Source organism: Limulus polyphemus, unplaced genomic scaffold (genome assembly GCF_000517525.1).
Source record: "Limulus polyphemus unplaced genomic scaffold, Limulus_polyphemus-2.1.2 Scaffold2285, whole genome shotgun sequence".
Taxonomy (NCBI): domain Eukaryota; kingdom Metazoa; phylum Arthropoda; class Merostomata; order Xiphosura; family Limulidae; genus Limulus; species Limulus polyphemus.
This window is the reverse complement of record NW_013667895.1, coordinates 130334-144852: the sequence shown is the minus strand read 5'-3', so window position 1 is coordinate 144852 and position 14519 is coordinate 130334. Positions and strand designations below refer to the sequence as shown.

General features: G+C 33.1%; 1 protein-coding gene across 3 annotated transcripts in view; it reads right to left on the bottom strand.

Moving 5' to 3' along the window:
• Positions 1-14519, bottom strand: part of LOC106466516 (disintegrin and metalloproteinase domain-containing protein 10-like) — a 76172-nt gene that overhangs the window by 36018 nt on the left and 25635 nt on the right. For all 3 annotated transcript variants that reach the window (XM_022394537.1, XM_022394538.1, XM_022394539.1), the window contains exons 5-6: positions 2373-2687; positions 1120-1312 (exon numbers count right to left, since the gene is read on the bottom strand). In XM_022394537.1, the coding sequence (XP_022250245.1) occupies positions 1120-1312; positions 2373-2687 (508 nt within the window). The remainder of the gene's footprint in view (positions 1-1119; positions 1313-2372; positions 2688-14519) is intronic.

The window sequence follows — 14519 nt, the reverse complement described above, 5'->3', positions numbered from 1 at the left end:
TAAGCCAAATGCTGAACACATTAGCATTTGGGATCTTTTAAGTTTTATGCACCACATTCAAATAGAAAAGAATACATATTTCTGAATTTAGTTTTTAATGATGATTTCAGAAATATAAGTTAAAATTTGGAGAAACGAAAAGAAACATTTTTTCTTTTTTATTTTGCTTACAAAACAAAGGAAGTACTTTTAGCATTACATGTACACCTATGTATTTGAAAGAATTGCAAAACATCAAGACAATACAAAGTATGTAGTGACAATGTAAGAAATTCAATGCGAAAATACAGAAATATTCTTAAATTGAAGAGATCATCATTTTCATGCCAATGACGCCAAACAAACTTGTTATGTCACTTGTTACATCTCTTAACCACATTCCAATTATTTTCAATTTGCTGCAGATTTCAGAAAAATAAATTTAAATTTGGAGAATTAATTTATAAAGTGGAAGAAATGGGAAAATATTTTCTTTTTTTCAAGAATTTTGTTAACAAAATTTAGTTTTTATTTAAATAAACATTTAACTTGATATAACCAAACATAAACTGACCTAACCTAGCCAAAAAAAAAAATATTAAAAATATTTCTTTTCAATTCTCAAAATTTTAATTTATATTTCTGAAATCAGCATTAAAAACTACATTCAAAAATATGTATTCTTTTCTATATGAATGCAGTGCATGAAACAGAAAATATCCAGCATTTGTTTATATTATGAATAGGACTTCACTATTTAATCCAATAGAATAAAAATACCAAAATAAAAATTACTTGAACCAATGCAGATTAATTATTGAAGGGTAGGTTACATAAAAACTATGGATATTGCTGAAAGAGAAAGATGTTTGTAGTTTTTGCAAAGAACAAAAAAGCAAGGCTGTTATGATCATAAAAGTAACATAAAAATTTTGTATAAATATTATTATTACAATCCCATAGTTTCAAGATGGCTTTAGTAGTTGCTCATAGCCTAAAGATACATTTAACAGTTCACATATTAGGCTTATCATATTACAAAGTTTTATTTTAATTATAGAACTTTGGGATTATTAACTGAAACTTTGAACTTCAGAACTACATCAAAACAAAAAATTATCAACACTAAAAAAATCCCACCTTTTGCAGATGCAACCCAGGCTAAGCCAAGAGTTCCTCCTGTAAAGTCTCTGTAAGTGAAAATATATGCCAGACAAAATCCTGTATGATTCACTTGAGAGTTAAGATTCAAAAAGTTTGAAACATCTATGTTGGGAGCACAAAATGGGTTACTGTGCCTGTTAGTTTCATTACAAGCACTTGTGTCATTTATCTGAAACAAGAAAACATTAAACAGTCATGAACATTTCTAAAAAAAAACTTTAACAGTAGCATTATGTTTTATCACAAACCATATCTCATAGCTATTTTCAAAATTTGAAATCATTCAACATTTTCAAAGAAACTAACTAAAAATTATCATCTACGTTGTTTTATCTTTGTTAGAATTAAAGCACATAGTTTCCTGATAGCATACATTCTTTTAATCTATATGCTATCTATCCGTATTAAGACATTTATTTTTCTTACAAATATGTGATGAAAGATCAAATAAAAAATATATATAGTACTGTAAATCACTAACGATTTCATCTTGCAGGTTTTTGTACATAATATCAGAATTATGTAATACATAATACACAGTATTTATCCAACCAAATTAATATATTTTTATTGATATAACATACATATGTATTAACTGTACGATAACCTATAGACAGATTATAATAACTAACATTTTTTTTGGTACTCATCCAAAAAACCAGCAAATCTCATAACTTCAAGTTCATCTAGCAGAATGTGAATAGATACTAAAAATGAAGTTCCTTTTAACAATAATTTAATCATCAAATAACCTGTTATGCTATGCCCCTGGGCAATGTTATACCCCAGGGTATCCCATAAACTCGCAAATCAGAAATAAAATTGACAAAAAATCTTGATGCTTCTGGGCATGGCATAATGGGTCAAATGTCACTCAGTTAAGAGAAATCAAAGGATAACTTTTTAGAAGTTAGAAATGCTGTGAAATCTTGCATGTCTGCATATCTTATTCATATTATGTTACAAAATGCATACAATTTACCAGAAAACAAATTTTTATACCTATAGATTTTATATTCCTCAACCTATATGAACCTACAGTATACTTGCATACGTCTACAGCAGTATAAACCATGAGTTGTGAAAAGTACTCAACTAATAAACAAACATAATTATATATTACTTAATTATACTTATAGAAATAAAAACTCTTTAAACCAAATCATTTCCAAGTTCCAAAAATCAGTTTATTTCAAAATACTTTTGATAGATATTTTACCACCTCATACCTTTAATCTTCGCACAACAAATTTTATGCCCTTATATAGTTTAAAGTCTGTGTTTTCATATATTCGGTTGATAGCATGAATATGCTGAGCAACAAGTGAAACAATTTCCTCTCTGATTTTGGTGTCGAAGTGCTTGTTGAAATGACTCTTGATGTAGTTCCACAAAAATGTGTCTGTCTGAATAAAGAGTGTACATTCTCTCCTCTGGTTATTGGACTGCAAAGGTTCTGGCCAAATTACATTATTGTTTAACTTGCTATATTTATCTACCAGCTGTCTTCGACTTCTTTTAAAGTAGGAATCCCCATCTCCAAACTGTTTCAAAATTACAGAAAAAATGGAGTTTTAGAAAGAAAATGTATTATAAAAAACAGAGGAATTCAAATAGATAAAAGGATCCAGCAATTTTCAAGTAAATTAAAAACTATATAATTCACACTTATTTTTCCTATAATGAATGCAATTATCTTTTCCTTTATATAAAACTATTACTGAAAATTTCTACAGACAGTATACAAAAAATATAAAATTATACTACAGTTTCAAATCTATTTAATCCTATTTTGTTGCTTTATTAGAATATTCACAACTAGATAACCATCAATAAGAAAGGGTTCATCTCAAACATATTAACAACTACACCTATATATACATAATATCAAATCTTAGCTTTGTACATCACAGTATGCTAGAGATTAGAAAAAAGAAAGAAACAACATTAAATAAATACACTGATTCATTTATGTAGTTGAAAAAATATACCTAATTTTCAAAAACTAAAAATATTACTCTATAGAAAAGTAAAACATTCATATAATGAATAGTAATAGTTAATAACTAAATGCACTAACTATAAAAAATGCAAACTTCACTTATTTTGTTAATTTTTTATAGCTTACAATAAGGATAGATTTGCATATTAGTTGTTATAGAATGATTAAGCTTTTTTTCCTTAGAGCAAAACCCAATAAGAACTAAAAACACTCAGGAAAATTTTCGCTAATTTTCTAACACTGCCCTTGAGGCTATCTTATGATTACTAATGTTCCAAATAACTACAAAACAAAAGAACATGTAGATCATTTGTTCAAATATAATTAAATTACATTATTTGACAACAGCTATGAATTTCAAACTTATCAAATTAAGTAGTTTCAGGAACTTTTAAAACAAAAACAAACAAGTAAGCCAAACACTTTTGCAATAAAATGCATATAGTAGTTTACACTCTGGCAACTTATTATTACTACAGACCTGTTAGGTTACAAACAGCCATATGTATACTTTCAGATAAATTCTATTGCATGTGAGTATTACCAAGATTTGGGAAATACACATATCAAAGCCTCATTATAATCCAATACTTAGGGTTTAGACTTCAATTATTAAGATTATAAATTAAAAAGTAATAATGTTCTAGAAGTTTCAAATTTTGTTTATCACAATGTGTTGATAAAATTAATACCAAAATGGATTACTTGAGAAAGATGCCAAAATATATTTTTGAATATTTTAGTTTGTGGTAAAAATAACTGCCAGCTTAACAAAATACAAGTTTTATATTTCATAAATACTTTTCAAAATGCTTGACACTAAGTTAGTATGTTACTATTTATAATTTTACAATTGTGCATTTATATTTCTAATTAGTACTTACATTTTATTCAATTTTTGTAATAACTGTTACTTCTGAGAATTATAAATTCTTTATACTTTTATTGTATAGTGGAATATTATAGTCTATTTCCTTTTGGTGATAAATGCTTTTTACATACATTTGCATGCTTTAAATTTTTTTGTTTCATTATGTGCTTACCTTTTTACATTTTGTTAAGTTGTCAAAAGACATCCCTGATTATCAAGGCATGTGACACGTCTTAACTTCCACGAGCAAAATTCATAAATCAAAACCACTTTACCAATATGATAAATAAGCACAGACGGAGGAAATCAGGGGAGGAAGATAGACAACCCAAAGACATGTGAAGACTTATGTTGATTGGTTCACTCTAATCCAAAACCTCCTCACGGGGTACCAACATCCACGCGAGGGTAGCATGAGGGGTCCCAATCGAGGGGGTAAACTGCATTCTGACTTCTCCCTCTTTTGTATTGGTTATCACAAATAGGAGGATATTACATCATCTACACCTGCAGAACACCACCACCCTACTTTAGTGGAACTCATTCAGCAGGGTGCCTCCATGGTCAACCATCCCAGCAGCTTGGAACTGGACAGTGGTAAAGACTCCCATACTCCACTCGAAGAAAGGTGAGTGACAATGAGATGGAGAGTCCAGAGGAGTGTCACCACCAGAGACAGTGCAATGGGTGACCATGAAACCTTATTCTGAAAAGCAGACAATACCAAGTTATTCACTCTAGGCATGGCAGGGATGGGCAGCAATCCCCTTCTGCTTTACCCATGCAGTCCATAAGTGGTATGATCTGGGCATGTTTATGAAACAAACTATCGCTAAGTTATTCTTCACTGTCAAGCAATTTTGTGGAACACCCCAACTCCACGGTGAGCGTGTGAAGCCATGGAAGATAAAGCGGGAGTCAAAATAGCTGTACAGTGTGGAGCTAAAGAATACCTGATCAGGCACCACTTGCCACAGAGTGGGATCCATGTGATAAAAAATTAGATAAAGGCCTCTGAAAGAAAAAAAGTATGAAGAAAACTTTACCAGTTAGAGTCGCACTGAAGTCTGAAGAGTGGCCACAGGTGGTAGACGAAACCTTTACGAAGAGGAAACCACAAGAGGAAACCACGATATGATGGAGACAGTGAGAAATGAATGTACTGAGAGAGGTCCACATGCTGGATTGCAGAATCTTCTCCAGTGGACGATGAAGACAAGAAGCAAGGGAAAAAGTGAAGTGTCAAATCTGATGGGAGGACACTTGAAACAAAGTCAGGCAGGAGGAAGGTAGAGAAGAATAGGCCATTCAAACCAAAAGGGGAACCCAATTGGTAAGGGTAGAAGGTGAAAGATCAAGAAGGGAGGAACATTTCTAGGGGATAAAGAGTTGGGAACTTGTACCCTAGAAGTTAGCAGTATGTGCTACATAACAATGAAGAGTCCTGACTGGTCACAGAAGTCTATCCAGATCCAGTTGAGGGTAAAGACAGGAAATAGAAGGAAGGGAATTAGCAGAAAATGAGGAAACACTCTCCTGAACTGCCGAAGTCTTTGGGAGAAAGGAACGATCCAGATAAAGGAGAAGATAGGTAGGTTGATAAAGGGTACGTGAAATGTCAATGGCAAACAAGTCTGACCTTCAATGTCCACAGGCTAAGAGAAGAAGGATATGTTTTAAGAGAAAGATGAAACATGGAACACGAGGAAAATGATTCAACCAGAGGTAAAGTAAGGGAATGTAGGATTACATTAAAGTCCCAATCTGGAAGGGCAATATATCTGGAAGGAACATATGAGCATGGTAAGAACAGGGGAAGTCAAAACCCTATGGTATCGGGAAGAACAAAATGTATGGGATAAGGCCACTAACTATATGGAAAACGAGGAGACTAAAGACCCACAGTTGAAGAGCAAGGTGAGAAATTCCACCACACAAGCCAAGGTAGGTTTTTTAATGGGAAACTCCCTGGTAGTAGACCAACTGTGTAAGACCTTCCACTTGCATTGGTACACCTCCACGGAAGATGGAAAGATGGAACTTGCTAACAAGGATGCAACTTGACATGAGAAACCGGATCGTCTCACCAAGAGCCAGACAAAATCCAGGCATGAAGATGCAGGACATGAAGGTTGGGATGTAAGACACGTGTTCGAGGTTAACAAAGAAGAGAGGGAGAAAGTGGAAGAGGGACAGGTGGGAGAGGAATAGCCACTGGAAACCAAGGCTGAGCTGGCCAACAGGGAGCAATCAGTAGGACTCAACAAGGAGTGAAGTGGACAAGAGAAACCATCGAATGAAGTAATCAGATGGATGGGTACATATAAACATACTTGTGTGACCAATTCTGGCTGAAGGCATTGACTGCCAGAGCCTGTGGATGAGGTACAGGCAACCGTAAGAGAGGTAACTTGGTGTTGAGGCCCATAGCAAATGCATCCACATGGGGAAAACCTCACTGATGGCAAAGATCCCTGAAAATGAGGGTATCTAATGCCCACTCCAGTCGGGGCACAAAAGATTATCTGCAACCAGAGTGAAAGCACCTGGCACATGACATGCAGTAAGGTGAATGTGATATGTGTGGGCCCAGTATAATAGAGCTAATGTCCAAAACCATAGATCTCTGGACCGAGTGCCCTCTTGGTTGTTGAAATGTGTCACCACCATAGAATTGTCTAAATGCACCATCACCAGACAACGTCAGGTGAGAAGAAGTGATGCAACACCCAATGTATGGCTAGAAGTTTGAGAACATTAATATGCAAAGTGCTTTAAGATAAACGGGCTACAATATTAGTAAGGATCAATAGTTTCTGGGACCATATAAAAGACATAACATCTCAGAAATGTGGCACTACATAAATCCCTGAGATATGTCGAGGGAAAACATACCCAAGCCAATACAAAATCAACACCTATAAAGTCCCAACACCAAAGAAACCATGTATGTAACACCAGAGCCGAAGATGGTATGTGGGCTAAAGTGGAGGAGAGAAGGGCAAGGGTATCTGCAGAAAACCCCTCAGGATTTCTGATGAGAGCCTCCGATAGGAGGTGTATGGAAGATACTGTTAGAGGTTACTAAGGGTAAAAAGCAGAAAAGAATATTGGGCATGGGTAAGATTCACATTTGATTTGGGAGCCACCCCCTAAATATGTAACAAGGAACCTAACAACTGCTGATATAAAAATGGATAGTCTGCCCGAAGGTAAGAAAAGGCAAACTGATCAGAAGTCCTCAGAGAGCATGGCATGCTAATCCCCACACTCAATTGCAAAGTAAACTAATCAGCATGAACCCAAATATCAAGGGAGGAACATAAAACCAAAAAGGGTTGGTTAGATTGTTCATGCATTAAGGAAGGATGAGGTGAATAAGAAATAGGTGAAAGGGATAAAACATCACAAACCTGAGACACAAAATCCAGAAAGACCTAATTAGGCCTAGGACATTCTTTAAGTTGAGAATGGGAAGGAGCGGCAAACCCTGGAGGTAGAAAAAGACGATCAAAGTCCTCATCAGCCTACACAACGTCTGTGACCAATGGTTGGCCCATGTAACGTTTGATCTCTCGACATATAAAAGCAGATAAATCCACTGTCATGTCACCCACACCTGAGGCCTGAGAAAAAATGTGGGTCGCTGGTGTAACACCCAAAGTGGTAACATTAACTTCGAAATTCATTGCACAGAAAAGGTTAACCAAATCAAGTGCAGAAATAAAGCAACTAGAATTAACTGATAAATACTAATATAAGAATTGGGTTGAATGAAAGCAAATTAAGTAAAAAAATAACCACTTTGTGAGGAAGCATTAAGCACACAAAAATACACGTCTGAACTCGTACGCTGCCAAACGAGAAGTAATAGTTCAGTAGAGGAGTGTAGTGGGAATCACATGCATCTCGTAAGCATATCATACTCCTATTGGTAAGGAGGTGACGCATGATGATATGCATGAGAGACATGTTGGAATATAGCAATTCCAATAGGGGGAGCGGAAGACTTGTGGCATGCACAAAGAAAAAGTTTGCATATAAAGGGAAGCACTGAAACAGAATAGCTAATCTTATGAGATGAGGTAAGTACCATATTGGAACAACTTTCCAATACCCCTACTACCTTCAGAGTACCTTACTTAGTATTCTACAAAAGGTTTGGGTGCAATATACCAAGCTGTTTTTGTTGTAGGCTGGCAAGAGATTAATAATAAGTGTAACAGTTACAAACATAATAATTACAAGCAGATTTTTCTTATCCTTGTAAGTCAAACATGCATGCTTTTTTTGTATATTTCTATATATGTCTACATCATCAGCAGTCAATACTAAAGGTTTTAAAGTGTTTGGTTTTCAAATGAGACCCAAAACTTGAGCACTTTCATATAGTTCACTATTTTTCTTTAGGAGAATTATATATTTATTTCTTTATTCACCTGAAAAAAAATAGTGAACTATTCGAAAGCCTTCAAGTTTTGGGGCTCGTTTGAATGTCATTACAAGTTTTGTGTGAGATCCTGTGTGCTAACTTTTTAATCTGCTATTAAAGTGTTTTTTGAACTGAACCTTTACTGTTTAAGGTGCTTTTTGCCCAAACATTCTATTAAGGTTTTGTGTAATTCCTTACAATCTCTATTAAAAAAAAAGAATTACTTGATGGAGTAGTCTGAAACTTCGGAAGCATTTTCTACAAAATATGCAGTTTTTGCAAATAAAGTATTCTATTTTTATAAGTTATGTTTGTATGTACTTGCATGATTGAAAATTTAAGAGTCCATTGTGATATTTTTTATAAAAAAAAGTAGAAATAATTACCTTTGTTGTGGATTTTAATAACCAATTTCTCTTTTCCTACATCCTTTTAGAGCTTTTCTCTAAATTTTATTTTATAAAATTGTAAACTTCATCATTGTTTGAATTTAACTTTCTCGACTTATATTGCTCTCTATTGGCACAAATTTTCACTCACCACTGGCCTTGATACTTCCACTTACTTCTGCATAGTAACATGTTAATGATTACGTAGCAACCCTCCACCAATAGGAGTGCGACACTACCCCTATTGTAACTAGTGCCCTCTCTAATCTTGCAGTTGTTAACCACTTAGATTGGTCGGATCACATGAAATCACACTGGAAGTGGAAAAGACAGGTGGGAAATGTGAGCAAAAGGAAGTATTTTTCAGAAATACATTTTTATTTTAAGAAAGTGTTAACTTCCAATATATCTTACATCCTCTCACAAAAAGCTAGAATCTCACATTGAACTGGTAGGGGGCCAGTAAGAAGATAATACCCCCGTAGGAAGTGCCCAAAGGAAAACCATGGGGTGTGAGAAGAAATTAAGAACAACACACCCATGGAAGACTGCACCACTTCTGAGCCAGGTATATTCTTCACTCTTTAGTAATGTATCACCAAAAGGGTAGAAACATGGACCCCAAGAAAAAGTTATAGAAATAATTCTCTGGTGTAGAGTAGCTAGGGCATGACAGATAGTAAATGGGAGTTCGACCTGGTGGCATCTCGAATTCTACATCAGGTCCGCAGTAGGAAGAGAGTCCTCTACCTTTCACCTCAAAAACCTCAAGGTATACTGACCCCCCTCAAACACAAATGCTCCCCAAAATGACTCATATGAACCCCAATATCCAGGGGAAAAGGAAGCACTAAAATAATGACCCAAAAGGCTAGTCCCCAAAAAAAAGCAAGGATGGAACATAGTAATGGGAGATAAGAACAGAACATAGCTAATAATCAAATCCACCGAAGGGGAAAGAGGTCTGGGCAAGTATATTCTGTTTGTTGTATGAAATTGGTCAACTCTCGACGAACCAGAGCCATCACTTCGTGAGTCGTGACCACCTGAAACAGCTAGTGCATAACTCACGAAATTGAAAGAGAAGAGAAGATAAAAGTATTTGTAACTCTCCACAAAATGGAATGAAAAAGATAAGGAACAATGTAATTAAAGTAGAAAAATTATGAAAGTAAAACTTGTGGATAAGTAAACCAAACCATGAACGAAAACACGTCTATTCAATAAGACTGCAAATCAAGAAGTAATTAACAGCTGCAATATTAGAGAGGGTGCTAGTTACGAAGGGGTAGTGTCACATTCCTATTGGTGGAGGGTTGCTGCATAATTATTTGCATGTTAGCATGCAGAAATAAGTGGGAGTATCAAGGCTAGTGGCATGCAAAAATTTGCCCCAACAGAGGGCAGTATAACTCGAGAAAGTTTTAAACTTATATATTCTTTTATATATGTATAAATTTTTACATTACTTGTTGTGGTGATTTTCTTTCACTTTTTTCCACTAACATTGTTACTTATGTTACTAAAGTTGATAAGGAATAATGTAAAGACAGCCTTGTCACCAAAATGAAACTTGATAAATTCAAGTGAAAAATGATTTAACTAAGTTTATCTCAGCTTTTCATCTTGTTTCATAACATTTTTTCTCCTGTCATACTACATCATAATTCAAAGGAAGTATACAACAATACAGCAAAATTAAAAAAAATAGAACTGTAATTGTGGAAGAAGTTCTTCACAAAAATCTTTTCTTCTAGCAATATATCGCAAAGCTAGGTTTCATCACTTTGTTCTGGTCTCTATGTTAACCTCCACTAAACCATAACCAATAATGGCTGATACAGTTGGAAAAAGAAATAAAAAAGAGCTTTCATTACATATTTAAGTCATTATCATATGACTCATTGAAGTTGAGATATAGGCAATTACACCACACCATCACAAATAAGGTTCAAAACAGTAACTGGCTAAGATCGACAATACAACACTTGTATTGAAGTTACAAGGTCAAATTAGCACTGTTTCATTCAAAACTATTTCATCTTCCCTCCTTCACCAAAAATTCAGGAAATTCACATACATTATTTTTTTTTAAAAGTGCACTTAAATCAACCCAAAATAAAATTAGCATTTTTTACCTATTTTCATACAGAAATTAAAACATTTTCAGTGAAAAAAAAAATTTAGCTTTGAGTTCAGCTTTTTTCTTTCTTGTGTAGAAGAGTGACAAGTTTAATTCTTATAAGTACTTTAATTCATTGGTGCAGTTTTGGCCACAAAACATAATAAAGTTAAATCAAATAGTACTGATGGTGATATAGTAAAACATTTGTTAAGATTTCTAACATTAAGATGACTATACAAGATTTCTTAGTTCATTTGTTGATTTTTTTATATTGCACAAAACTACACAATAGCTGCATGTGCTATCAATCCATTATTTAGCACTAATAAAGTTGAGGAAAAGTAGCTAGTCAACAGGACCAACCACCAACTCTTGGGCTATTCTTACCAAATAGTGGGATTTGATCATTGCTCTTATAAAACACTCATAGCACTAGAGTGCAGAGCACAGTTTTATTGCAATGAGACACATACCATGGACCTTCAGACCAACAGTTAGACACACTAACCATGAAGCTACAAAGACAGACTTCTTACATTCAAATAAGTATAGTAGTAATAAAGTAGACCATTTGTCGAGATTTCTAAGTGCATAACATGAATACACATACATGAATGTTTGATACTTCCTAGATTCAAATAGTCCTGGTAGTGATCAAGTAGATCATTTGTTGAGATATCTAACAACATAACATGAATACATGTAAGAGTGACTGTATGACAATTCCTAGATTCACATAATACTGTGGTGATTATAGCTGGGAGTTAATGGTTTTGGGGAATCAATCAATAACTTGAACCAATGTTTTGTTGTTTGTTTTTTTTAAGTGATTTTCAAATTACCCTTGATTTCATATGATAGATATTTCCAAAAGTATTATGGACACTTCCTACTTGACAAATGAATCACTAGTATTGATTAAATATCACCATGTTATCACCATTATGTTTGCTGTTCAAATATGCAGCAATCCCACATTAACCTTTTGTTAATCAAACAAATTTATGATTAAATAATGAAAACATGCTTCACTATCACTGATAAAGATAATAATGTTTTTATATAAAATATATCACAACTGCAATTAGAAATAGCTTATTTATGTATGTTGTTTTCATATGATACATAAATAAATATTCAATTAAAATTTGAGTTATCAGAATATTTTGCATTTGCCAATCATATTCATTAAAGTTAACACGTCTGATTTGATGCATATTTTATTATATTTGATGAACATAAAAAACTCATGTTTATAAGTACTGTAATTCAATATAACCATAATATATATATTAAAATGTAATAACATCAAAATCATAAACAAAGAACAAGACATCAACAAGATACCTTTATTAAGCCTTAAGCAACCTCCACTCATGTAACTTCTTTGTTTCATACTACACATGTATATTCCCGTGTCTAGGTAACTACATGCACCTGATAATGACAAAACCTTCTCCAAACATTGTATATTTGTTACTGTGTTAAACTTGTAGTACAGTTTTCTTCGTTACACATTCAACCCATCATTACAACTGTACAAGCTTACCATATCTGAAATTACCTGATGTCTTTTTCTGAAGAAAAATTCTGTAGCTTTGAAACAGATGCAAGTTAACATACAGTTCACAATGAAAAAAACATTTACAGACACTATAAAAAAATATTAAACCTATAAATTTACTCTATCAATACATGATAGTCTAATTCTTGCTCTATCCAATCATAAACTTTCTTTATAACTGTTTTTAAAGCTGTGTTACATTAGTAAATTATCAAACCATTTGATTTAACACCATTACAAGGTTTCAGCCAAGGCTTGCACAGAAAAAAAATATGAAAATGCTTGAAAAATCAAGAAATAGATAATATATTTTTCAATGGTGATATGTTTTTAGCAAAAATAAAATTTAGGAATGGGCAGAAAAAGTCTAAGAAAATCAAAAGTGGGTTGTTTGTTTACAGGCAAAACCTTTCCTAGTTGTGCGGAAATAAAAATAGAGCTTTGTTCTTCACGAATTACACAAAATAAATGACAGAAAATAACAAAATATTGGTTATAAAATATTTTTGACTTAAAAATGTTTAAATAGAATTAGAGTTGACATTGAATTACCTTAAACATTTGTGATGAAAATATATGTAAAGATAGAGGAAATCCTGTCTTCAGATACAATAATTTAGGAGTAATTTACTTTGTTAATCCTAAAATTTTGTACCTCAAAATCCATCATGCATGCAAAATAGTACAATACCTGTAACAACTTGAAAATACAATTAATAGCATTCTGTGAGTTTCTCTCTACAAATTTCCTCAAGACTATTGCACTAAAATCTCCAAATTCTTGTTGACAAAAATAAACATATTACTTCCTGACACTTTCATACAACAAATTTTTATACAATGTTAATAAACTTTATTACCCTAAAACATCCCCAATAAAATATTTAGAAAAATGGCTAGTTTCAGCTATATGTCTTCATCTTGTGTAAGTTAGTTGAATACTTCATTCATTGTTGGAAATAAAATTACTTTTAAAAATATGTGCAGAAATGAATTCATGAGATTTAATGAATAATACTGATGTTCACATAAAAATAAAATAAATATGGAGTACTTATACTAAACATTCTTCAAACATGTGATTCATGCTTGTTTCAAATTATATTAAGCATTGTTAGAGATCCATTTCTTGAGAAACTGTTGCTCAAAACAGTGGCAGGTCCAAGATGTTATGATGGTGTGTGTGGGTGGGGGGGGGGGGGGCAACTAGACCTCTATGAGCACTACAGATAAATTTATATTATGTCTATTGCTTACTTTATTTACAACTATACACTACTGGTAATTTTTGTAATAAAGTTGATTAGAAAGCTAACAAAAGCCATCATGAGTAGCTCAGTCAGGTTATAATTTAATGATTCAAAGCTTATATCCTTAGTTAAAGAAAAGCATTCCATATTTTGTACTTAAAATTAAATAGTTATAGTCATATTTTATTGTTCATAAACAGGATGTCTGTTTTTGAACTGTTTTTGAAATCATCACTTATATGTCATAGTACTTACACTTTTGCTTATTTTGGACATAACAATTAGAAAAACATCTTTCTTTCAAACAATGAAAAATTGAATCTGTTCTAAACAAAAGTAAGTTTGATGAAAATAAATCTCTAAAATCTAGAAACATCATAAGACTGCTTGAAAAATACAAAGCACAAAAATTAATTATGGCAATTTCTAATTTATGTTCATACTGTTGTATTCACTTAGAAATAAGTTATTGGCTGAGACCATAAGTTAACATTTTCTTAAATCAAAAATGTATTTCCAATAATACTTACCTCCTCTCACACTTATAGCTATAACTCAACCACAAAGGTTTCTTCCTTTGCCCATCTTAGCATTGGTCTGTTTTTTTTTTCACGCTTGCTCAAGTGTTTTCTACCCCACTCAATTACCCTTGGCAATATTTATATTGTGACACTCTCCACCTACATCAATGCATCCTCTATCATGGTACTGTATATAAGCACCTGATTCAATCAATGTTATCA